Source organism: Aethalodelphis obliquidens, unplaced genomic scaffold (genome assembly GCF_003676395.1).
Source record: "Aethalodelphis obliquidens isolate GAN/ISIS:26980383/991018 unplaced genomic scaffold, ASM367639v1 scaffold51, whole genome shotgun sequence".
NCBI classification, from domain to species: Eukaryota; Metazoa; Chordata; class Mammalia; order Artiodactyla; family Delphinidae; genus Aethalodelphis; species Aethalodelphis obliquidens.
The window spans coordinates 9,799,171-9,825,292 of NW_020837995.1; the positions used below are offsets into that span (position 1 = coordinate 9,799,171).

The following is a 26,122-nucleotide window of genomic DNA, read 5'->3' on the forward strand; positions in this document are numbered from 1 at the left end:
GGAAGCCCCAAGAGACTTGTTTTCTTCATTTGTAAAATAGGGATAATGATGACGATGCTGACCTCGCAGAAGTGTGAGAATTAACACCCAGCAAACAGTGGGCTGCAGTCAACGTTAGTTCCTTTCCTGCTCAATCCCCATTACAGAAAGTGTGGCTTCAATAACCCAGCTTAATATCAGAACTGATTCATGTAAATATTGTAGATCTGTTGGGACTAAAATGATCTCAATATAACAATGATTTTTTTTTTTTTTTTTACAGAGAAAAAGATACATCGTCTTTTTTGTCTTATCCCATGAAGGGGAGAGTGGACATTTTCCTAATTTTTCCTTCAAGAACTAGCCTTGATGGGGGTGCACTTGTCATCCCCATCTCCCCACAACAGGAATTCTTCATCACAGAGCAGGAAATGGGACAGGGCTTGGCTTGAGTTAAAATTTCCCTCATTCCTGAGGCCAGAATGCAGAAATAGGGAAAGGAAGGTAGCTCAGAGCCAGTACGGGGCTGAAGCTGCAGTGTAGAAACCCTTTTGGACCCTGCCATCCTGGCACGTCAGGCCTTGAGGAAAGTGGCTGTGGGCTGGTGCGAGCCTCATGAGCTGAGGAAGCCAGAGTGGGTCCGAGTCGGGGAAATGGCAGACAAGCCAAAGCCACCTGCCCCGGGGGGCACGGAGCCTGTGGGTACGTGCCCCGCAAAGCCCTCTCAGCTTCATTCCCCAAGAAGCGCGCAGGGGCAAGCCAGGCAGCAGACCTGGTGGGGTCCCCTGTCATCCCCAGCTTGTCCAGTAGTGGGCAAAGAGGACAAGCCCAGAGCAGCTGGAGCACCTGTCTTTCATCACCAATGCTTCAGGACAGGAGCAGAGGGCGGTAGTGGGGTGCTAGCATTGCCTGTGCTTCAGCAGTGACACCATGTGGCACTGACTATATATAAAATAGATAAACAACAAGGACCTACTGTATAACACAGGGAACTATATTCAATATCTTAAACAACCTAAATGGAAAAGAATCTGGGGGACAGGATAAATTAGGAGGTTGGGATTAACATATACACACGGCTGTATGTAAAACAGGTAACCAACAAGGATATACTGTGTAGCACAGGGAACTCTACTCAATATTTTGTAATAACCTATAGGGAAAAGAATCTGAAAAGGAGTGTATATGTATATCTGAGTCACTGTGCTGTACACCTGAAACTAACACAACATTGTGAAACAACTATACTTCAATAAAAAAAAAAAAGCTGAAAAGTCAGCTGAAAACCTTGACTGAAGGGAGGCTGCCCAGTTTCCCCCCACCACGATTTTAATGGCCAGGACCCACCTCTTTGGACTAATAAGCAGCCCTGGGTGTTTTGTGGTTATCACTGACGGGAGAAATCCAGGAAGGAAAAACATATTTCTAAGCTCGGTTAGTTGGAGGCTTGAAGTCAATTAGATAGATAATTAAAAAGAGTATAATCTCAATCTGAACTCCCAGCTAGAGGAGTGATTACACATTATTACATTGGGGGTTAATCATCACCCCAGGTGTAGGCAAAAATCACATAAAATACCAATGCCAATTTGTGAAACTTCCTGACACCCAGAAGAGTCCTCACCCCCTTCCTGGATGAGATGGACTCACAGTGATCACACTTTCCACAGAAGAGGATTCTCCTCCACTTCCTGTTGCCTACTTCAGTAGGTGGCCCTGTCATCCGTCCAGTTGCTCAACGGATTAGTCAGAACTCTTTCAGTTGAAGGTGTTGGGAGCAAGCTTAGCATCAACAGGAATGTATTGCCTCATCTAGCTGGGAAAGATGCTGGATTAACTCACAAAATTGAGAAATGAAGATCCTGGGAAGTTGAGAAAGGAGAGAACCTGGGATTCGGAGCAGCAGAACTCTTTCCCTGTCCTGCTCTCCTCTCCTCTTCCTCTGCTTCTCTTTGCCCTGGACCTCAGTCTCTCCTAATGTAGACAGTTCCCCTCCACCGGCAGGGGATATAGTCATTAGCAGCCCAAGCTTCCCAAGCCCACCAAGGGAGAAGTTTTCTCACCAGGCACCTTTATCCTAGGGAAGGGCTCTGATCGGCTTGCAGTGGGTCAGTGTCTACCCCTGGGCCAACTAGTGCCAAGGAGATGACATATGTGATAGGTCAGTCCTGGTCACACCCTCTCACCTGAGGCCACTGAGCAGGGGTTGTGGGCAGAGAAGAGTGATGGGAACTCTCATTTTCTGGGAGCAAATTGAAGACTAGCACAGTCCACCCTGCAGATGCTGGTATCCGCAGCATTTTATAATAAACTCCCAGCTGGACCTTAACAGACAAGCAGAAAAGTACATGAATCATAAGTGTGTAGTTTGATGAATTTTCACTATTGAACACACTCACAGAAACAGCACCTTGATCAAGGGACAGAACATTATCAGTATCCTAGAAATCTACCTTATGCTTCCTTCCAATCACCACTTTCCTGACCCCCCAAAGGAAAACACTATCCTGATTTCTAATACGGTAATTAATTTGATCAATTTGGGAACTTTATATAAATGCAGTCATTCAGTATTATTCTTTTATGCCTAGTTTCTTACACTCAATATTATGTTTATGAAATCCATCCATATTATTGCATGTAGGCACAAAGTGTTCATTTCACAGCTGCATAGCATCACATTGCATGAATATGCCAAAATTTATATATCGTAGAGGCTTTACCTAGGCGTTTATGTCTTTGAATTTTGCTCTGAATTATATCCTTCTTTGGATATACATGTAAATGCTGGTTACTAATTAATATTTTTTAATTAATTTTTATTGGAGTATAGTTGCTTTACAGTGTTGTGTTAGTTTCTACAGTAGGGCAAAGTGAATCAGCTATACGTATATATGTATCTCCTCTTTTTTGGATTTCCTTCCCATTTAGGACCCCACAGAACACTGAGTAGAGTTCCCTGTGCTATACAGTAGGATATCATTAGTTATCTATTTTATACACAGTATCAATAGTGTATATATGTCAATCCCAATCTCCCAATTTATCCCAGCTGCCCTCTCTTTCCCCCTTGGTATCCATACATTTGTTCTCTACGTCTGTGTCACTAATTAATACTTAAGGTTGCTACCTGAGCTTAAAAGCATATTTTGTGGAAAGGTGTTACAGAAGGATGAGGATGCTCTGCACACTTGAGGTCCACCTTTCCTCACCTCTTTTTGTCTGGGCAACAATCATTTGTCAACACAGCCCCCTGGTGGCGACTTCCTGAACTGCAACCACGGCTCATAGCAGAGGTTAATTACCGGCTTTTCAAAGTATTATATAAAGTAACCGGTGATGTTTATGGAAATAAAAGTGCTCCATCTCCATCTCACAATCTAAAATACTGATAAAAATTTAAAATAACAACTACCATTTATCAAGTACCTACTATGTGTCAGATATTATGTCAACTTCAACACAGTATTCTGTGTACTGGTTATTGTTGTCTCGTTTTTGAGGTGAGAAAACAGACTTAAGGAAGTTCAATACTCACTCAAGGTTCATTCCCCCAGACCTCTCCCCGAGGAGGTGTGGGGTTGGACAAGAGCTTGCACCCCTCCTGGGGCTATCTGCTGGGAGGCAAGTGCTTCCAGATCCTCTTCTCACATCTCCCTCTCTGTCCAAGAGGAAGGGACTTGCACTCCTGCTTTCCCCCGTCCATTCCCTCAAGGGGTACGCGTTGTTTTTGTGATTGGCAGAGGCTCGAGACATTGATTGGGTCATGCCGTACTAGTGGTGGGTTAATACACCTACAGATCAAGAGTCGTGTGGGTGTTTTCTCCGTCTTCCTGCACCTGCATCAGGTCAGCCTCTCTTCTGTCCTTGCTAGCTGCTCCAGACCAGGTATTAGGGAGGATGACAAACCTTTCTTGGTTTGCTGGGGACTTTCCCCCCTGTGCACTGAAATTCCCAAGTCACAGGAGCTGCCTCAGTCCCCAAGCGACTTGACTTCCCTTCTCAACCGTGGGCAGGTCAGGACCAAGTTGTTCCACAGACTCAGCTGTTCTAGATTCTCTAAGAGGATGAGACATTCTTTAGGGCTCCTGGTTCGTGACACATGAGCCAATCAGCACTCAGCAACTACCATTAGGAATGAGGATTATCAGGTGAGCTTTGACAGCATGTGGGATGGCCCAGCATGTGGGTTCTGCAGGTGGCCTGGGTACAGGCTTTGGTTGGTTGTACACAGAGCTGCCAGATCAGGTATGGAAATACCGTGTTGTTAACCACAGGCTGTGATAGTCCCCCAGTTAGTGATCCTAAGTCTTTATTTATTTATTTATTTATTTGTGGTACGCGGGCCTCTCACTGTGTGGCCTCTCCTGTTGCGGAGCACAGGCTCCAGACGCGCAGGCTCAGCAGCCATGGCTCACGGGCCCAGCCGCTCCGCGGCATGTGGAATCTTCCCGGACCGGGGCACAAACCCATGTCCCCTGCATCAGCAGGCGGACTCTCAACCACTGCGCCACCAGGGAAGCCCCTAAGTCTTTATTTTTATTAGGAAATGTTTCATAATACAAAAGGATACATACCATACACGCTCATATATGATGTAAAAAGTAATAAAACGCATATACCCATGTACTCACCACCACTACCACCCCTGCTTGAGAAACAGAATATTTCCAATGCTTTTGAAGCTCCTGTGTGCCTCCCTGTAAGGGTTACAACTCATCTGAATTTTGTGTTTATCATTTTCTCAACTTTTGTTATATGTTTACTACATATAAATAATAGATTGTTGGCTTTTGGATACTTGAGTACTAATCCAAATGCAACCATACTTTCTTTTTTCACTTGACCTTGTGATTTGGGGATTCATCCACAAGAATGTGCAAAAACTGTAGTTCATCATTTTCCTTGCTGTATAGTATTCCACTGTTTGACTATTCTGTAATTTATTTATCCATTCCCCTATTGATGGACATTTAGATTTAGCTTTTTGGTAACACAGACAGCGCTGGCGCAAACAGCCTCGTATATGACTCCTGGTGTGCGTGTGTACAAGTTGCTCTCCGGTATATACCTGATCCTGAAAGTCTTTACTGATCGCCCAGTGGCAAAGCGCTGTTCTCTGGTTTGATTCTCCTTGCACCTCAGAGTTCTGAGTTCAACACTTGCATTTCCACTAAACCCTCTTTCCCTGTGTATTAGTTAGGATTCACGATTGTGAGTGACAAAAATCCCAACTGAAGTGAAATTAAGCCAAAAAATGAGCGTGTGTGTGTGTGTGTGTGTGTGTGTGTGTGTGTGTAGTGAGGCAGGGGTGCGGGAGGAATGTGTTGGAATGAATGTATGATTGAGCAGTCAGGAGGGGGACTGATTTAAACTAGTATCACCTCTGCAGCCCTAAAAAAAGTCTCTTGGTGTCCCTCTGGCTGGTCACCTACTCATCCCTGAGCCAGTCCCTGTGGCCAGGGGAGCACAGTGTGCTGCTCTGATGGGCCAGGCTGAGCTACAAGCCCAGCCCTGGAGCTGGGGTGGTGGGTCAGAGCCCTAAGCTTGTGGGCTGAGAGTAAAGGAGAAGGGAGTTCCTCACCTGGAGATGGGTACTGCTCCTAAAAGAAGGGTAATGACCACAAAGTAGCCTAAAACAGTGAGTGTCTGACTTGCCCTGGGCTTGCATGTGGCTGGACAAGGTATGTCGCATCCTCGGTGTCTGTTTCTTTCTGCATGGCTGAGGGTGATGAGCTGAAGGTCCTTGCGATCTCGTCTGGCTCTGAACTGTGAGCTCTGGCTGCCTCGTCATCCTCCTCCTTGCTCCTCTTGTGTCTCTTAAAATCATAGCTGGGCCCATCCTCTGTGGTGCTGCGAGGTCAGCCTTTGCTTCTCCAGTCTTCCAGAGCATTCCCCATGGATGTTCTCAGGAATGCCAGGCTGCAGTTCTGAGCTCACCTCCACGGCACATTCATCTGACCACATGACATGACTTCTCAGAGGCAGCTCACCTACCGCAGGACAACTTCTCAAGCTAAGCCCGCCACGAAGTCCAGAAGTCTTTCTAAAGCATCATTCTCACCACAACCTTTCTTTCAGGTTGCAACCTTCAGAGTCTTCTGTGGCTCTTCACCTTCCTTACGGCCCTGAATCCAATCTGTCACGCAATTTGGTCATTTCCTTCCTCTGTCATGCCCCTCAGGCCCCCTCTCTGCTTCTTATTGCTTTGCTCACTTTGATGAAAGCGGCTGCCATGCTGTGACCTGCCCTGTGGACAGGCCCGCTGACAGGGAACTGGGGGCAGCCTCAGGCCAACAGCCCATGGGGACCTGAGTTCTGCCAGCAGCCCGCGTGTGTCAGTTTGAAGGTGATCCTTCCCCAGGGGAGCCTTGAGCTGATCACAGCCCCAGCCAATGCCTTGACTGCAGAGGAACGGCTACATCACGCCTGGGCTCCGCCCACAGAAACCAATGAGCTGCAGGCAATTGTTGTCAAGAGGTGGAGACAGCAGACATCCTGATCTTGTACCTGAACTTTAAGGAAATGAATCTAAGATTTCACCATTCAGGATGAAAGGAATTTTTTTCTTCTTCTAATGGACACTCTATTAGTCAGGGTTCTTCCGAGAAACGGAAAAGAGAGCGATTTGGGGAGTCCAAAATCTGCAGGGAAGGCTAGGAGGCCAGAGACTCAGAAAAGAGCTGCTGCCTGAGGCCAAAGGCCATCTGCTGGCAGAATTCCCTCTTGCTCTGAGGAGGTCAGTCTTTGTTCTATTAAGGCCTTCAGCAGATTGAATGAGGCCCATCCACATTATGTAGGGTAATCTGCTTTACTCAAAGTCCAGCTGATTTAAATGTTAATCTCATTTGCAAAACACCTTCATGGAAACATCCAGGATGCTGTTTGACCAAATATCTGGGCGCTGTGGCCCAGCCAAGTTGACATAAAATTAATCATTACAGATACCCTGTACCAGTTAAGTAAATGCCCTTCTTTTTTTTTTTTTTTTTCTGGTATGCAGGCCTCTCCCTGCTGTGGCCTCTCCCGCCGCGGAGCACAGGCTCCGGATGCGCAGGCCCAGTGGCCATGGCCCATGGGCCCAGCTGCTCCGCGGCACGTGGGATCCTCCCTGAACGGGGCACGAACCTGTGTCCCCTGCATCGGCTGGCGGACTCTCAACCACTGCGCCACTGGGGAAGCCCGTAAATGCCCTTCTATTCCTAATTTATTAAGGGCTTTTCATAAGTCCTGAGTTTGTGTTGAATTTTATCAAACAATCTTTTTTTAAAATTTATTTATTTGACTGTGTTGGGTCTTTGTTGCTGCATGCGGGCTTTCTCTAGTTGAGGTGAGTGGGGGCTACTCTTCATTGCAGTGCGCAGGCTTCTCATTGTGGTGGCTTCTCTTGTGGAGCAAGGGCTCTAGGCCTGTGGGCTCAGTACTTGTGGCACATGGGCTCAGTAGTTGTGGCTTGCAGGCTCTAGGGCTCAGGCTCAGTAGTTGTGGTGCATGGGCTTAGTTGCTCTGCAGCATGTAGGATCTTCCTGGACCAGGGCTCGAACCCGTGTCCCCTGCATTGGCAGGTGGATTCTTAACCACTGTGCCACCAGGGAAGTCCCTCAAGCTACACTTTTATATTACTATTCTCATTTGATCTATATGTTATTACATAAAATTTATAAGTTTTCTAAAACCCTTCTTGCGTTGTTGAAATAAATCCAACTTGATCAGGAAACAGAAATGTTTCTCAATTCACCCTTTGCTCACCATTCCCACCGCCACCACATGTGCTGGCCAGAAAGCAGAGTGCCAGCCCAGTGCCAGGACTAGGGATGAGACCCCCTGCAGGGCCTTCTGGTCCGTGCCCACCCCCGACCCCAGCCATCTCTGGGCTTGGCCCAGGATGGCCCACAGGCTGCAGGAAGAGACTTGCACAATCTACACGGAGCCTATGGGTGGGACCTGACAGCTGTCCAAGTCACAGTCCTCACCCAGATAAGGGTGGGGCTGAGGGGATGTCCTGGTAGTCGAGAGGCCTGGGGTAACAGCAGGTAGCTGGTGGTTGGGGGGTGAAACAGACAAATACACTCACATGCACACTCATGTACCAGGTAAGGACTTGAGCTTCAGCCATGGGCTGCGTAAGCACTCCTTGGCTCTGGGTCTCTCCGGCTTTATTGAAAGTTCCCCAAATGGGACAAGTCTTTTTTTCCGCTTATGCCCTCTTTTCAGTCTCCAGAGCCTAGGCACTGAGTCAGCCAGGCTGCAAGGTTGAGGGCACAGTCCTCCAGACTGCCAGGAATTCTGACCCACTTTTAGAGGGGCTTACCCAACTGTGCAGTCTCAGGGGACAGCCCCTACAAGACTGTCCTCACTTCAGACACCAGCTGCAAGTTCAGGGGTCCCCAGGACCACCCTCACTTTCGACCAGCTGGCTACGAATTCAGGGGTCCCCAGAACCACCCTCACTTTACACCAGCTGGCTACAAATTCAGGGGTCCCCAGGACCACCCTCAGGTTTGATCATTTGCTAGCATGACTCACAGAACTCAGGAAAGCTCTACACCTAGGATTACAGTGTGTTAGTTTGTTTTTTTTATAGTGAAAGGATACAAATTGAAACAAGCCAAAGAAGGAGACAACAGGGCAGCGTCTGGGAGAGGCTAAATGGGAACTTCCAGCTGTCCCTTCTCCGTGGAGTCACCTCTTCCCAGCCACAGTGAGTGACAGTATGCCCAGAGTATTACTAACTGGGGGCCTTGAGCCTTTGATGTCCAGAGTGGTTACCGGGGCTCCCTCACCTACTGCCCATGTGGCTGACCTTTAGTCTCCAAGCCCTCTGGGAGGTCAGGCTAATAGCTTTAGTCCCAGTTCCTCTGGAGGTTGGAACTGATAACAGTCTCTTTCAGAGGCCTCATCACAGATCACACTGTCAGACTGTCCAGCGGCCAAAGCCCCCAGGCAAACAAAGACTCCCCATCAGGCAGGCCATTCCAGGGGCCAGACCCCTCTTTAAGTCAGGTTAATCCTTCACAGTACAATAGGGCCAGCTCCAAAGTAAGTGCCCAAAGACACAGGGCGGTGTGGCTGTTAGAAGCCTGGCCTTGATTTTAAAGCCTCCAGTTCCAGCTCTGGCTTTGCCACTCCTGAGTTTAGTGATCTTAGCAAGTTGCTTTACCCCTGTTGATAGCCACCAGCCAAAGACACCCAGGAACATCACTGTAGTTGAATGAATTTGAATTTATTGGTACTTGTTGCAACCAAGGAGAACGTACACTGTGGGGAACCATGGAGTGTCTCAGTACGTAGGAGGTAGGAGGGGTTTATTGTAGGATTTGGGCTTGTATGAGGTGATTTACAGTGTAAAAAATGAATAAACAGAAACCTCAGGTAGAGTCGGGAGGCCAGAAGGGGGTGTTCTCATGCACTATGAACAATAGCAGAGACCAACAGGAAGAAGAAAGACTCCTTTCCTGGCAAGGACTCAGCCAATGAAAAGCCATGGACTCTGCTTACTAGAGCCCTCCCAGCTTCCTTTTCCTCTCTGTAAAAGCATTCTCTTTCCACTGCAGTGTAGGGGCTTTGCACACACACACCCCCAACTCTACGGAGACAGAAGCTCCTGCACTTGGGAGCCTTCCAAACCTCACCCTATGTCCTTCTTCAGGCTGTTCATCTGTATCGAATAAACTGGTAAACGTGTTTCCCTGTATCCTGTAAGCCATTCTAGCTAATTATCGAATCCCAGAAAGGGGTCATGGGAACCCTAACTTATAGCTGGCTAGTCAGAAATACAGATAACAACCTGGGACTTGCAATTGACACGTGAAGCGGATGCAGTCTCATGGGGCTGATCCCTTAACCTGTGATCTGACGCTAACTCCAGGTAGATAGTGTCAGAATTGAGGTGAATTGTAGGACACCCAGCTGATGTTGCAGAGAATCGCTTGGTGTGGAAGAAAGCCCCACTCCTTTGGTGACCAGAAGTGTCAGAGGTGTTCTGTTTGAGAAATAAAGGAGAAACTGGAGTGTGTTTTCCTACTCAAGCCAGTAGATACTGTCATCGACATCACTGAAAAATAAGAGTTTGTGATAAAATGGAGAAATTGTAGAATCAAAATAAAGCCAAATACATGAGAGACAGAGGGAAGGATGTCCTGAGGAGAGGTCATCCGATGAGGGCCACGCTCTGTCACTGTGACACCTACATGCTGCCAGGGCAGCCAGAGTTGTATGTGAGTGTGTGTGTGTGTGTCCCCTTTGAGTGTGGGAGATCATAAGTGAGTATAGTAGCAATACATAAACTGGATTATATACCATGACCAAGTGGGATTTATCCCAGTAGTGCCAAGTTGGTTTAACATCCAAAAAATCCATTATTGCCACATAGCACATTAAAGAATAAAGGGGAAAAAATATGATTGTCTCAATAGACACAGAAAAAGCATTTGACAAAATTCAACACCTTGCATGATAAAAAACACTAAAGGAGCTAGGAATAGAAGGGAACTACCTCAACCTGCTAAAGGGCATCTAAGAAAAAATGCTTTCCTTCCAATATTATGTACAAGACAAGTATGTCTGCTCTTGCCACTTCTAGTCAACATTATACTGTTCTAGTCAGGAAAAGAAAAAGAAATAAATGGCATCTGGAGCAGAAATAAAGAAGTAAAACCATCTCTATTTGCAGGTGACATGATCTTATATGTAGAGAATCTTAAGGAGTCAAAAAAGAAAAAGAGAAAACTATTAGAGCCATTAAACAAGTTCAGCAAGATTACAGGATGCACGATTAATATACAAAAGCATCAATTTTATCTCTTTATAATAGAAATGAGCAATTCAAAAAGAAAATTAAGAAAAGAACTCAATTGATAATAGCATTAAAGAGAGCAAAATACTTAGGAATAAACTTAACAAAACAAGTGTAAGACTTGCTCACTGAAAACTACAAAACATTGTAGAAGGAAATTAAAGACCTAAATAAATGTAAAGACAGCACATCTTCATGAATTGGAAAACTTAAAATTAAGACGCAGTGCCCCCCAAATTCATCTATAGCTTCAATTCAATCTCCATCAAAATCCCCAGCTATCTTCTTTGCACAAATTGACAAGCTAATCCTAATATTCATATGGAAATTCAAGGGACCCTGAATAGCCGAAACAATCTTGAAAAGAAAGAACAATGTTGGAGGACTCATACTTCCTGATTTCAAAACTTACTACAAAGCTACCGTAATGAAGACACTGTGATATGAGCATAAGGATAGACAAACAGATCAATGAAATAGAATCAGAGTCCAGAAATAAACGCTCACATTTACAGCTAAATGATTTTCAACTGAAGGTGTCAAGACAATTCAATGGGAAAAGAACAGCCTTTTCAGCAAATGGCTGGAAGAACTGGATATTCACTTGCAAAAGAATGAAGTTGAACCCCTACTTCACACATATACAAATGTTAACTCAAAATGATGGAAGACCTAAATGTAGGGGCTAAAACGATAAAACCATTAGAAGAAAGCATAGGTGTAAATCTTCATGATCTTGGATTAGGCAATGGCTTCTTAAATATGCCACCAAAAGCACAAGCAGCAAAAGAAAATTTAGATAAACTGGGAACCATCAAAATCAGAAACTTCCGTGCTGCAGAGGATATCATCAAGAAAGTGAAAAGACAACCCACAGACTGGGAGAAACACTGCAAATCATATATCAAATCAGAGAACACATGAAGAACTTTCTCAATTCAACAAAAAGACAAATAATCCAATTAAAATGGGCAAAAGATCTGAATAGATATTTCTCTAAAGAAGACATACAGGGACTTCCCTGGTGGCACAGTGGTTAAGAATCCACCTGCCAATGCAAGGGACACGGGTTCAAGCCCTGGTCCAGGAAGATCTCACATGCTGTGGAGCAACTCAGCCTGTGTACCACAACTACTGAGCCTGCGCTCTAGAGCCCATGAGCCACAACTACTGAGCCCACGTGCCATAACTACTGAAGCCCACATGCCTAGAGCCTGTGCTCCACAACAAGAGAAGCCACTGCAATGAGAAGCATGCACACTGCAACGAAGAGTAGCCCCCGCTCGCTGCAACTACAGAAAAGCCCGCACACAGCAATGAATAACCAACGCAGCCAAAAATAAATAAATACATACATTTATAAAAAAAAAAAGATATACAAAAGGCCAATAAATATGTGAAAAGATCCTTAACATCAACATTATGGAAACACATACAAGATACCACTTCACACACACTAGGATAGTTATAATAAAAAAGACAGACAGTAACAAGAGGTGGCAAAGATGTGGAGAAAGTGGAACCCTCATACAATGCTGACAGGAATGTAAAATGGTGCAGGTACTTTGGAAAACAGTCTGGCAGTTCCTCAAAAGACTATGACCCAGCAATTTCACTCCTAGGTGTACATGCAAGAGAATTAAAAACATTGTCCACACAAAGAATTGTATATGAATGTTCATAGCAGCATTATTCATAATAACCAAAAATAGCAGAAACAATCCAAATGTCCATCAGCCCATGAATAAAGTGTGGTATATCTATACAGTGGAGTATTACACAGCCGTAAAAGGGATGAAGTACTGATACCTGCTACATCATGGATGAATCCTGAAAATATTACGCTAAGTGAAAGAAACCAGACACAAAAGGCTACATATTCTATGATTCCATCTATATGGAATGTCCCAAATAAGCAAATCTAAAGAAACAGAAAGTAGATTAGTGGTTGCCTAGGGCTGGAGTGGGTGTGGTTTGAGGTTGACAGTGTAGGGATGAGGGGTTCCTTTTTGGGTTAATGAAAATGTTCTCAAATTGATTGTGGTGATGCTTTCACAACTCTGAATATATAGTAAAAGCCATTGAATTGCATACTTTAGATGGATGAATTATATGGCATGTGGATTATATCTCACTAAAGTTGCGTCAAAATAGTATAAGAGGAGAGGAGCAGAGGCAGTAAGGGGAGCCTGTCAGGACGTACTGTGATTCCTGATACCTGGAGCCACCTTCCAGGCCCTCCCCTGCCCTGACTGTCTCCACTCCTGGCCTGGCACCTCCAGCTTGCACCTCAACTCCATTCTGTTCAGGCATGAAAAGAACTACGTGTAAATGTTTGGTCGAACCAGCTGTTCTATATGCTGGCCTGGTAAGGAGTTTGTTGTCAGCTCCTCCCAAACCAGCTATGAAGGTGAGGGAGAACTCTGGGTGGGACACAGCCCCTCTGGGCGATGAGACCAGCCGCAGAGGCGGCCCAGGCCTGGGAGAGCCCGGGAACTCCAGCCCCGTGAGGGCCCTGGCTGTACCCACTGCAGGTGGGTTAAGCCCCCAGCCCCCAGGATCAGAGTGTGGCCCTCAAATCTTGGGGACCCCGAGAAGTCTCAAGTCTGCGGCCCTGGAGGCCTGGCCCCTGGGGCCCGGTGCCTCAGAGAGGTCCTCAAAGCCTGCAGGATGGTGCCCTGGCTGTTCCGTACGTTGTAGTCACTGAGCTGCAGCAGGCGGTCAAAGTCTTCCTCCTTGTAGGTCATGTTGAACATGGAATAGGGGGAGTTGTCCCCCGTGAGATCCACCTGGCCGGCCGGGAGCTCTGCAGGGCTGCGCTGGACACCTGTCCAGGGGTGGAAGGGGGTTAGGCGCAGGGCCCAGAGGCCTCCACAGCTGGCAGAACGGCTCCTGGTGGCTGGACACAGGGGTGAGCTGCTCCCCACTGAAGGGGTTCCTCCCAGCCCCGTGTCCTTTGCCCAGAACTATAACTGTGGATAGCAGGATGCTATTTTGAGGTATGACGCATGTGCTGCTTCCCACATTTTCTCACAGCATTACACATCTTCCACTGTTCAGGCCCCCACCCTGGTATCCACCTCACCCCCAGGGGTAAGGCGGAAGCAGCAGAAAAGCAAAGCCCTTTAGGTTAGTGAGTGGATTCTTAAAACTCATGATGGAAGCAAGCGTCTGAAAACCAAAGAGCTTTTGCTTTGCAAGAAACAGTCTTTGTTGAGAGAGAAAGAGACTCCCGAGATGCGGGCTTAGCACGTTAAGAGTAAAGCCAGAAGGTTTGGAATTATGGCAGGAACTAGAAAGCCAGATGATTGCACAAAGGCAGAATTAGGTTTTCCCATCAAAAGGGGATAAAAGTCTGACCAGTTGGTGGGAGGCGAGGATTAGAAGGGATGTGATGAGAGTTCAGATTTTGGGGGCCCTGGAGTAGAGGCCCAGCTCCCTGAGAAAGGACCCCAGAATGGTCTGCAGTAGAATGACAGAGAGGCCAATTGTGACCCCAGACAGGTTTAGGGGAATCTGAGAGAGAGGGGACTGGGGCTTCTCTTTTCTGGCTGTCCAGCCTGGGGGGCCTTTAGGAAGTCCTCCAACAATGTGGTGCACAGTAGTGGTGGACGGTGACAGTGCAGGGATTCCCATACATGGCCCCTGCCATAGAGCGGGGGAGCAGAGCCCAGTTGTAGTGACGGGCATGGGGAGGGGGAGGCCAAAGGAGCCTGGGGTCATGACAAAGAGGACACCAGCCCAGTGGCTTTGCAGACGGAGGGCCTCTGCAGGGATCTGGGCATCCACAACAGGCCAGGGTATTGCCATGTCCCAGACTGGGTGGGACTAGCCTTAAGACTCCTGCCTCTGCTGGCTGCAGGGGCACTGGGAGGGCCCAGAGCGGTGCCTCTGAGGGGCCAGGCTTCCAGGCTGTTAGGAAGGGGGGCTGCCTCACCTGGGGCTGAGTGGTCCCTGAAGGAGGCGTTTACCAGCGGGAAGTGAAGCACGACAGGGGCATCAGGGCAGGTGGGGTCTGAGAAGAGGTGGCACTCCCAGGGCTGGCGTCGGTCCTGAGGGCTGGGCTCCACACGGGGGAACGGCAGCCCCCGGGCCCGGCAGTCTAGCTCCGTCTGCTGCAGCACCTGGCGGGGCAGAGGGGGCTCAGAGAGCAATGGCTACTTCCCAGTCATCCCAGGTCAGCACTCTAGAAGATGCTAGGACAGCTCCAGCCCAAACTGACTGCTCAAGACAACCTGATTCTGTCCTGCTCGTGGCCCAGTCAAGCTACACAGTGCCTCGGAGGGAAGCAAAGGATCCCGGTGGTCTGCAGTATTGTTTGACTAAAATCTTTAGGTGGGGCACAGATCTTGCACCCCATATGGGATTGCTGTTTCTGGGATATTCAATCTCAGAGCCTCCAGGGCCTCAGTAGGGGACCCACTTCTGTCTCACAGCCCTACCCACCCCCTTCCCCAGAGTCCTCAGGGAGGCCCCTGGGAGGATGGACGTGGACAGGCCAGGCTCTCCTCCTAGCTCTGTCCAGCGGTTCCTCTTGGGGTGGGCATGGCGAGCTTCCTCCCTGTCTACTGTTCTTGGGAGCCCAGGGCCCCAGCACCTCCACAGCCCTTCCCAACCCTGGCAGGAGCCTTTGAGTCACAGCCTGTCATCTCTCCCTCCCCCTGGGGACCCAGAAGGTCTGGGCCAGTGGCCCTGCTGCTCGTCCCTGGAGCATGGCCTGGGTGGGCGAAGGGTCTGGGGTTCCCATGGGGTGACCAGCGGCACCTCAAATGGCGAGGATAGAGAGTAGTCGAAGGATAGTATGAGGTCCAGCCTGCGGCCTGGCCGGAACATGGAGGGACAGCTGGTGTTGAGGAAGTAGCCGGCATCCACCAAGCAGAGCTGGGGCTCCTGCGGGGTCAGCTGGCTGGCGGAGGAGTCTACCTGGCTGTCTGATGGGAGAGGTAGCAATAGTCAGGGGCAGCAAGTCCAACACAGATCACCCACCCACCCCTTATACTGCACTCGCCTCCACGTCCCCTTCTAACCCCTGGTGTCACTCCCTGAATGCACGTGCCAGCCCAGCCCTTCCCAAGACCTCCTCCAAGCCATACCCCAGGAGTGGATGCTGGGACCCCCCAGGCCTCTGCCAGCCCCAGCCATGGTCCATCTCCACCCAGGAGCCCAACCTTGTTACCTGGGGACACATGGCAGTGGCCCTTACCTGCCCAGGTGGAGAAGTCCTTCTGGGCACGGTAGTCCTGGTGCAGCTGGAGGCCCTGGAGGAAGTTGGAGCTGTGCTGGTAGAGTGGTCTGCTCGTCAGGAAGCCCTTCAACATTTGGGCTAGCGCTGTTCCAGGCTGGAGCCACAAGGCCTCCAGCCCTGAAGAGGTCCCCGAGGAGGGAGGAGATTCCTCTGAGCCCAGAGAAGCAGACATTGGTCCATTGAGGGGTCTGGAAATGCCTGGCCCTCCCTCCCCCGACAGTCCCCCCCGCCGACCCTGTAGCATCTGAAGGGGAAGCGGCTTCACCACAGGCTCCCCTCAGTGCCTCCCTCTCCTACCCAGGCTCCTGATCTCGTCCTTGATGTGCTGCTTCCAGGCATCACTGGAGCTGGTGAGGTTATACCAGGCATCCAGCAAGTTCAGGGAGAAAATGTTGCTCCAGATACCTGAAGGCCAAATTCCCAAGAGAGGTCAGCCTTAGGCCTCAGTGCCCTGCCCCCCATCACTTGGAAGGCAGTGGTCCCCACCCTTGAGTGCAGATGGAGAATAGGAGGGGGAGCAGGCTGCCTCTGCAATGGCCCTTCCCCCCAGCTCAATATCTGCCCTCCCCGGGTGCTCTGCCCAGACCTGGGTACAGGGCATTCAGAGTGATGACCACTCACCTTCCAGGAAGCAGATGCGGGACTCAGGGATCCTCCTCATCAGCCGCCCCATGAAGAAGTCCGAGCCGAAGAGCTCAGAGGGGATGAAGGCGCCGTACTTCAGGAACCCGACCTCATAGGGGGAGAACTCGACCCACTCTGAGGGGCCAGGAGGGAAAGGCAGGAATGAAAGGACAGTGGGTTTGGGGAGCCCCAGCTCTGACAAGGGCCAAAGACACTGCTCCCCAGCAGGCCTCCGCCTCCTCCCCGCCCGGCTGACTGTTGAGCTGACCTCTCCCCCACCCAGCCCCTTGTCTACATCCTCACCACCACAGCCCTGCCCCAGGACGGCGAGCTCTGCTGGCTGCCTCATCAGGCAATCAGAACCACCATCCTTCCAGAAGGCTGGCCATCTGTGCAGGAGTTTCCTGTGTGAATTCTCTGGGGGCCCTCAGGGTGCAAAGGAGGTGTGCATGCACGTGTGTGTGTTGGAGGGTGGAGTGGACAGGACTGAGGACTGTACCCTTGAAGTCCGGGGTCTGCAGATTGTTCTCTTTGACATTGAGGCTCAGGTAGAGGGGCAGAGGGTTCTGGCCCCGCTCCAGCGCAGCTCTCTGTCCTGACAGCTTCTGATCCATCACCTGGGGTGGGGGCGTGAGGGCCAAAGTAAGGTTGGGAGCACCCTGGAGGCAGGGTGGGAGCACAGGCTGGGGGTGAGGAGCGTCGGGGTCTCCATGTAGGGCTGTGCACTGCGTATCTGCAGACAGCACTGTTCACAAGGACCACAGTGTCAACAGTGACACCCACCCCTGCATCCTGTGGTTCCAGTGGCCCATCTTTATGGGTTGAAGCATGGAGGGTACATGGACCCTGATGCACAGGCACAAAGGCACGCGCACGCGCGCACACACACACACACACACACACACACACACACACACACACACACAGACGCTGCTTTCCAGAAAGGACTCAGAAATCCCCCTTCAGTGTACATTGTAAGCTTTGCCAGGGGATGGGCTGCCCCTTCTAGGTTCTTCTGGACCAGTTCAAGTTTCAGCCCCTGCCAAACACTCTCCTGACATCCTCATCTCCACCTTTCCTGCTTTGCACAGTACAAAGTTGTACCCCACTATTTATCCTTGCCTTTTGTTTCTAATTTTCCCTCCAATAAAACTCCAAGCTCTGGCAAGGACTCTGGCTTGCCTTTTGGGGAAGCCTCCACAAAGCCTCACTGAATTCTAGGGGAACAGAAAGGTCTCCTTCTATCCCGGACCAGAAATGAAAATAGAGTTCATCTCAAGCCTCAGCAAGGTTAAGGGTGGTGACTGCCTGGAACCCCACCTGGGGAAGGATCCTGCTGCCACAGGCCCTGGGTTGTTACTCATGGAGCAGTATGTGTACCATGAACGCACCACCTCTCTCTTAGGCTCTCTGAGCTGGAAGGCACCCCACTCAGCAGCTAGACCTAGGAGGTTCCCACCCTGCCATATCAACCTTTATCATCAGATTTACTTAGAGTTAAATATACAGATGACTGGGTCTCTTCTGAGAATCATCAGAAGTCACTTAGGAATTTGTCTTTTTAAAACCTCCCCAGGTGATTCTGATGATCAGCCGGATGTGCATCCCGGGACTCTAGCCTAGCCCATCCAACAGGGAGTCCGGCTCCCACACCCATGACAAAGCCTCAGCACACCTGGTGTGCCTCCCTTCCCCTGGCAGCCCCTGTCACACAGTGAGAGCACTCAGGTCACAGTCACCTTTTCCTCCAGTTCTTCAGTGGTACCCAATATGACTTGAGTTATGGGGAATCCACAGGAAATTCTCCAAATATGGCTCAAGCGGCCTGGCACTGAGCATTTGTCATATTTACAAGTTAGTCCTGTGGGTGTGAGTATGTCTGTGTGCTGAGGAGGGAGGGGGCTTGATGAATACCTGTGATTTCCTTTCTCAAAGTCTTTTATTTAGGAATCCTGTTTGCCCCCCTACCCAGTTTCCAAATGAGGGTCCCCAACCCTGCAGAACACCACTCTGATGACTCAAGGGTCCCACCTGGAGTGTGGGAGCTGGGTGCAGTTGGTGGTGTGTCAGTGTGATCTGGGTCTTGCACAGGGTGGCACTAAACTGTATATAAAACCTTTTGTCTAGAGTTGAAGAAAAATATGTAAGACCTTTTTAACTCAGGAAAAGATAGGAGAAAAACTGTAAGTTTCTCCTTGAAGAATGGTGAGCAGCTTCTAAGCCTTTCAGTGTTTGCCAGCAAGAGAGTAAAAACAAAGTTTCAAAGAGATAATTTGAGAAGCACTGATTACAACAGGTGTATTTTGTAAGTGGGTTTTTATAAAAACTGAAGTAATATTATAAAAGTATATAGACTAAGTAAGTTGTTCTAAGTTTCAGGGTATAATATTTCTCTAATAATACTTAGTATTAACGAAATTGTGATTTGTTATATATGGAGTTATATTTTCTGACCACTTAAAATGACTTTTGGTACTGTAGCTCAGTATAGTATAGAGATAATAAATACTTATTTTATCTAAAGGCAAATTTGAAATCAACACTAAATTTTTCTCGATAAAGAATTATTTTTAAAATGTGAGCTTTAAGAGAGAAAGCATGATGACTAAGAAAAAAAAAGAAACAATATTTGCAAAGCTTTCACATTGTGACAAAATTTTTTAAACTGCATGGGTACTCATTTCAAAGAATGCGTTGATGTTCAGTAATATCGCAAGGATTTTTATTCTTGTGAACAATAAGTTTGTCTTTTTTAAAATGACTACAAACTGTGTACATAAAACCACGTATTAAGTCATTACTGGAGGATCAAATGTAATTAAATATGTCTTCTTTACAGCCTAGGATCAAATTGCATTTTCTAGCACTTCATAAAATGAACTGTTAAAACAAGCTTTCCCCACTCTATAGTAATTAATTGTTGCCACCAGGCAGAAACGTCAGTTAATAAAACACAGCACCCTCAAAACCAAACATGAACTTAAACAGTAGATCCAAAGAATACATGGGATATATTAATAAAATAAAAACGTTTCAAGTAATTATGTTGGCTTTATAAATTCCATGCCATTTCGACAAAGATCCCAACAATATTTATCATGAAACTTGACTAACTGATTCTATTATGTATATAGGAGGGCAAAGGGCCAAAAGTGGCCAAGATAATTCTGAGAACCAAGGTGGCAGATGGGGGTAAATTTGCCCTATCAGAAACTGAGATTTATCACAAAGGTAGTAACTAAGCCAGGGCAGGATTGGCACAGGGATAGAGAATGAGCCCCATTAGAATGGAATAGAGGGACTCCCTATTGGCTAAGAATCTGCCTGCCAATGCAGGGGACACAGGTTTGAGCCCTGGTCCGGGAAGATCCCACATGCCGCGGAGCAACTAAGCCCGTGCACCACAACTACTGAGCCTGTGCTCTAGAGCCTGCGAGCCACAGCTACTGAGCCCGTGTGCCACAACTACTAAAGCCCACGCACCTAGAGCCCGTGCTCCGAAACAAGGGAAGCCACTGCAGTGAGAAGCCTGCACACCTCAACGAAGAGCAGCCCCTGCTCGCTGCAACTAGAGAAAGCCCGCCCACAGCAACGAAGACCCAACACAGCCAAAAATAAATAAATAAAATAAATAATTGTTTTAAAGAAGTTAGCATTAAAAAAAAGAGGATGTCCCAATGACAAATATACTTGAAAATATGCTCACTCTCACTAAAAACCAAGGAAATGGAAAACTACAATAAAATTTCCTTTCACACCCATAAAATGAAAAAACATTTAAAAGTGTGAAGAGCATGTAGAGAAAAAGAAACTGTGATACACTGGTGGTGGGAGTGTGAATTAATACAACTTTTTGGAGAACAACTTGTCAATAGCTAGAAAAGTTGAAGATACACTACCCAATGGCCTAACAATTCCACTACTGGCTATCATCTCTCTTCAAGGATTAGAGAATCTCTAACACAAGGGCACAGGGAGACTTCTACAAAACCATTGTACAAATAATATTACATTTTTCTTAAGGATATATATTTTTAATAAAAGTATGCGTAATAAACATATATCTAATAAAGTATATAATAAAGGTTTATAAAATATGTTATATATTATATAATATTATAAAGTGTACAGATTGCAGATATGTATGTGATGATAAAACTAAATTCAGGGTGGTGGTTACCTCTGGGGGTGGGAGGGAAATGGGACTGAAAGGGGGGCCCCCAGGGGGGGCTTTGGCTCTATCTGTAATATTTCACTTCTTAGGCTGATTAGTGAGATCATGCATATTCCTTATATTATTCTTCATGCTTTATGCATTTTCTTAAGTCTGAAGATCATTGTGATAAATTTTTTATATTAATATTTTATAATAAATATTTTTAAACTAATAACTAAAAAACAAGAATGGTTGGTAATTTCCAAGTAGCACTGTGCTTGCCAACAAGAATAAAATTTAAAGAAAAAAGTTAAAACAAATTCACTTTTGGCATTAGTTTACACGCTAATCATTCTTGGTCAAACACCTGATATCCAAAGATAAGAAAGGTAAGAATCTTTCCTCTGCTAATATATTTGATAGTTTACTTTTTTGTTATACATGTTAAAAATACTTTCTGTGTTTTAGCTGTTTCAAATGCTTTAAAAGAAACTTTGTTCAGATAACTATATGTGGTAAAACAACAATGTGAAAAAAATTCCTGATTTTAATAATTACATCAGTTAATGTAAGATTCAGCAATTAACTTACTAAGCTTTCCTCAAAGAAGCAACGCATAAAAAATTTATTTGCTCAGTTTTGTATTAATGGTGTTAGGATAATAGTAAAGAAACAGAATAGCTAACACTTAATGCTTACTCTATGCCAAGGCGCCACTGAGTGCTCACAGCAACCCTATGTGTTAAGTACTCTTCTCATCCTCATTGTACAGATGAAAAAAACTGAGGCACAGAGAGGTTAAGTAGTTTGCCTAAGGACACATAGCTGGTAAGAGACACTGGGATTAGAATCTAGGAAATCTGGCTCCAGAGTCTGTGCTTTTTTTTTTTTTTTTTTTTTTTTTTTTTTTTTTGCCGTAGGCGGGCCTCTCTCTGTTGTGGCCTCTCCCGTTGCGGAGCAACAGGCTCCAGACGCGCAGGCTCAGCGACCATGGCTCACGGGCCCAGCCGCTCCACGGCATGTGGGATCTTCCCGGACTGGGGCACGAACCCGTGTCCCCTGCATCGGCAGGTGGATTCTCAACCACTGCGCCACCAGGGAAGCCCGAGTCTGTGCTTTTAACACCACCATGAAGATGAAGAAAAATACATTTCATATTACAGTATAAATAAAATAAAATGAAAGCTATTCCAAAAACCTCGCTGACTCTTAAACACGATGCTTAACTGACTTTGACATTGGTCCTTAGCTCTTGGGAGACCCAGAAATTTCTGTTTCATGGCAATCAATTGAAGAATAACCTGATTCAAAATGTCGGCATCCCAAAGTTGGCAGACAAGGAAGTACAGCAGTTCCCACATCCCTTAACCACTGGCCTCTTACCCAGCAGGAAATGTGCGTGCACACGTCAGCTAGTCACAAGGCTGTCCCAGCCCTCACCCTTGCACATAGGCTCTGCCTCGCATGCGCAGGGGCCCTACCTGTCCGTGCAGCGCAAACTCCAGCACCAGACCCCACAGGTCCACAAAGGTCGTGGGGTGGCCCTGCTCAGCCCGTTGTTCCAGCTCCCGATAGTAGCTCGCCAGGCGCTCAGGAGAGAAGGCCTCCAGCTTGCTCTTGGCCAGGTGCTCCCGGGCGTGTCCGATGGGTCCCTTCAGGTCCCTCTGCGACCACTCAGGGTCCCCATACAGATGGGCCATCGTCCTGAGAGAACAAAGGGACATTACAGTCTGAGGTCAAGGCCCAGCATGGGTCGCTGCAACTCCAACTTCCACCCTCCGGCTTCTCCCAACACGTGGCTCTGGCTGCCAAAGCCCCACCTATCTGGAAACTGCCTCAGGGCATTCTCTCCTTCTTGATCTGTACTGTCCAATATAAATAGAATGTGAGCCACATATGTAATTTAAATTTTCGTAGTAACCACATTTTCAAAAAGTAAAAAATGATCTGAAAAATTAATTTTAACAGTATATTTCATTTAATTCAGTATCTAAAATTATCATTTCAGTGTGTAATCGATATGAAAATTAATATAAATATTCTTTTCAAACTGTTCTTTCAGAATTCACTGTGCATTTTATATTTAACACATCTCAGTTTGGACTAGCCACATTTCAAGTGGTCAATAACCACACGTGACTAGTGGCTACTGTATTGTACAGCACAGCTGTAGACTCCTACTCCCATCTTTATAGATCCGTCCTGAAGCCCTTTAAGACTCTGCTTGTCAACAGCTGTCACCTAAACTCTGAGTTTACTCCTCTTTTACTCCTTAAAGTCACATTTCGATAAGACGCAAAGGAATGAATCTCTAATAGTGAAAATTTCCACTTTGTCATAGGCAGAGTGGAGCATAGTGTGGCAATGTTGTCTTTAGGTAAAATAGCATCTCTTGACCTCAGTTTCCTCATCTATACTATACAATAAGAGAAACGACCCCAGAGAGTGTTGTGAGGATTAAATGAGGCAATGACAATTAAAGGAAAAAAAGCTACCAATTTGGAGCTCCTGGTAAGTGTCAGACATGTTAAGTGCTTTACTTGGGCTGTCCCACTCCAGTCCTATGGAGTATGTAGTATTATTTCCCCCACTTTGGAGATGAGTCGACTGAGAAGCAGGGGAAATAAGTTGCCCAAAGTCACCTAGCCAGTAAGTAGTGCTGCAGAAACTCAAACCCAGCTCCTTCTGGATCAGTAGCATGGAATGGATGTCCTGCAATGCCTTGCTCATGGCAGGACCTCTGAATGTCCGTTTCCCCGCTTTTGAGAAAGTCACTTGGCACCCATCAGAACATACTGCTCACACCCACTTAGAGGGCCCCTCTGACATCCACTCCATTTCCCCTTGGGGCCTGATCATCTCTGTTCTTCCAAGTCCCAAGGGCCCTCACCATGTAGAGCCTGAGATGCCACTGAAGTAGGTCACACAGTCCAGAAGGTCCAGCTTCTGCAGGGCCAACAGGTGGCCATAGAGAGAGGTCATGGCCCGGGCACCTCCTCCTGTGGCCATGATGCCCACGACGGGGACCTGGGTTGCACAGACACAGGTTGGCTTAACAAGGACAGGGATGGAGCTGCCTCCTGCCTCCAGGCAAGGGACCACGAGGTCAGAGCCTGAAGGAGTCAGGGTTGGAGCTAGCGCCCGGCTCCTCCCCAGCAAATGACAGCTCTCAGCCTTGGATAGATCCCCAAAGAGAGCTTCCCCATGCCCCACATCTCCCCACATATGCCCACTCCTCAGTCTCTGCTGACTGGAGTATCTGGAGAGGGCATAGCAATCAGGCACTCCCTTAAGGCGAGTGCAAGGTATCTGTACCCATATCCCCCTTCCCCCACAAACCTCATCTTCCTGTAGGTCTCTGTCCAGCTGCAGGGCCTGCTTCAGGGCCTTGGCCACCACCTGCTTCCTCCTGCTCAGGAAGGCTTTCTCCTCCGCACACAAATCGAAGCCCAAATGTACAGCCAGCTCCTTCGGGCTGGGGCAGTGGAGGATCCAAGGATCAGGGGGCACCTGCATAGCTCAGCTACTGGCTGGTCGAGCCCACAATAGCTGCCAGATAAACTCCTTGCTCCCAACCCCCAGGACCACACTTTCCACACACTCCCTAGCCCCGTGACTACCCCTGTCTCCCGCAGATATGAATGTCCCTTACCAGCTCTCAGCCTTGAGCTGCAGCTTCACTCCTGGGGCCTGAAATCAAAACAAGAGATCCCACTCAGAATGTCCTAGACCCTGAAGGGAGTGTGGGTATCCCCTGGGGGCCTTGGGGTCTTTATTCTCACTGGCACTTCCCAGCCAGCTGAGGCCACTTACATTTGTAGCAGGAACGTCAACTGTCACCTCCTCCCCCATGGCCAAGGACCTTAGGGGTACAGTGAGGTACGCATCTGAGTTGCCTGAGTTCCAGCCGTTGCTTTTAGAGGTCTGGAAAGAAAAGTCATTCATTCATTCACCCACTCAACAAATCCTTACTGAGTATCTAGACAGCGATCTGGACAGACACAGGCCCTCCCTGATAATACAAAAATAATTACAGTATTTACAATTATTGTAATTAAAAAATTACAATTACTAATCATTACAAAAATAATAATAGCTAACTGAATCACTTTGCTATACACCTGAAACTAACATAATATTATAAATCAACTAAACTTCAATAAAAAATAATAAGCATAGGGGGCTTCCCTGGTGGCGCAGTGGTTGAGAGTCCGCCTGCCGATGCAGGGGACACAGGTTCGTGCCCCGGTCTGGGAAGATCCCACATGCCACGGAGCGGCTGGGCCCGTGAGCCATGGCCACTGAGCCTGCGTGTCCGGAGCCTGTGCTCCGCACCGGGAGAGGCCACCACAGTGAGAGGCCCGCGTACCGCAAAAAAAAAAATAAAATAAATAAAAATAAAAAAATAAGCATAGCTTATATTTATTTAGTGTATTAATAGCTGATATGTGTTTATTTATTATTCTGAGTCATGTGCATGAACTTATAAAGAAACAGGTAACGAACTGACGTTAGTAAGTATTGTAAAAGGAAATAAGCAGGGTGATGTGATAGAGTAACCAAAGGTGGGGTATGTAGAATCTGTTTAAGATGTGGGGGGCGGTCAAGGAGGGCCTCTGAAGAGATGCCATCTGAGCTGAGGTCTAAAGGAGGAGGAGAAAGAGGAGCAGGCAGCCTCGGAAGGAGCCGCAGGAGGACAGGGAAAGCACTTGGTATGTTGGAAAAGCAAGAAGAGACAAATATGGCTGGAGCATCGTGAATGAGGGGGAGCATGGAAGAAAATGAGGCAACAGAGGTGCGCAGGGGCCAGGTTATGCAGGGCCTACGGACGCAGACATGGGATTTTATTCTAGGAGCCTTATCGGAGGAGACATTGAAGACTTCAAACAAAGACTGACATGGCACAGCAGCCCCCCATGCCCACGCGAGGCCCCTGGTGATCCTCCCTGTCTGCCAAGGGCATGGTGCCTAACTGGGGGAGGCTGACAAGGTCACAGGGCCCTGACCTTGGCAGGTGGACGGCCAGAGAGAAGCCTGCAGCAGGTGGAGCTGGCCCGAGGCTGGGGTCGGCAAGGGAGCTCCAGAGCCAAAACCTACCCTCAGGCACCCACTCAGCTCTGCCTCTTGGGCTGCCATGTAGTGGAAGCGGAAGGCAGAGGCTGTTCCCAGGGCAGATGTCTGTGTGTCCTCATATGAGCCCTTCAGCACCAGCTCCAGCTCCAGCTCATCCTGATCTAGGGAGAGAGTGGACAGGTTAGCACAAGGGAAACAAGAGCCCGGAACCCCAGCTAGGATCCAGGAAACCAGCAGTACTGCCCAGGCC

The 26,122-nt window shown here is 47.8% G+C and overlaps 1 protein-coding gene across 7 annotated transcripts in view; it reads right to left on the minus strand.

Annotated features, from left to right (window-relative positions):
• Positions 1 to 13,128: 13,128 nt before the first annotated feature.
• The window catches only part of PLA2G4D (phospholipase A2 group IVD), a 30,779-nt gene continuing 17,785 nt past the window's right edge, over positions 13,129 to 26,122 (minus strand). For 4 of the 7 annotated variants that reach the window (XM_027084001.1, XM_027083999.1, XM_027084000.1 and 1 more), the window contains 13 exons: positions 25,897 to 26,033; positions 24,613 to 24,723; positions 24,452 to 24,489; positions 24,139 to 24,274; positions 23,690 to 23,826; positions 22,281 to 22,503; positions 17,143 to 17,260; positions 16,641 to 16,778; positions 16,317 to 16,424; positions 15,978 to 16,169; positions 15,539 to 15,705; positions 14,712 to 14,898; positions 13,129 to 13,601 (listed from right to left, as the gene is read on the minus strand). In XM_027084001.1, the coding sequence (XP_026939802.1) occupies positions 13,375 to 13,601; positions 14,712 to 14,898; positions 15,539 to 15,705; positions 15,978 to 16,169; positions 16,317 to 16,424; positions 16,641 to 16,778; positions 17,143 to 17,260; positions 22,281 to 22,503; positions 23,690 to 23,826; positions 24,139 to 24,274; positions 24,452 to 24,489; positions 24,613 to 24,723; positions 25,897 to 26,033 (1,919 nt within the window). In that variant the 3' untranslated portion in view covers positions 13,129 to 13,374. The remainder of the gene's footprint in view (positions 13,602 to 14,711; positions 14,899 to 15,538; positions 15,706 to 15,977; positions 16,170 to 16,316; positions 16,425 to 16,640; positions 16,779 to 17,142; positions 17,261 to 22,280; positions 22,504 to 23,689; positions 23,827 to 24,138; positions 24,275 to 24,451; positions 24,490 to 24,612; positions 24,724 to 25,896; positions 26,034 to 26,122) is intronic. The other 3 variants (XM_027084004.1, XM_027084002.1, XM_027084005.1) reach the window with 3 other exon arrangements.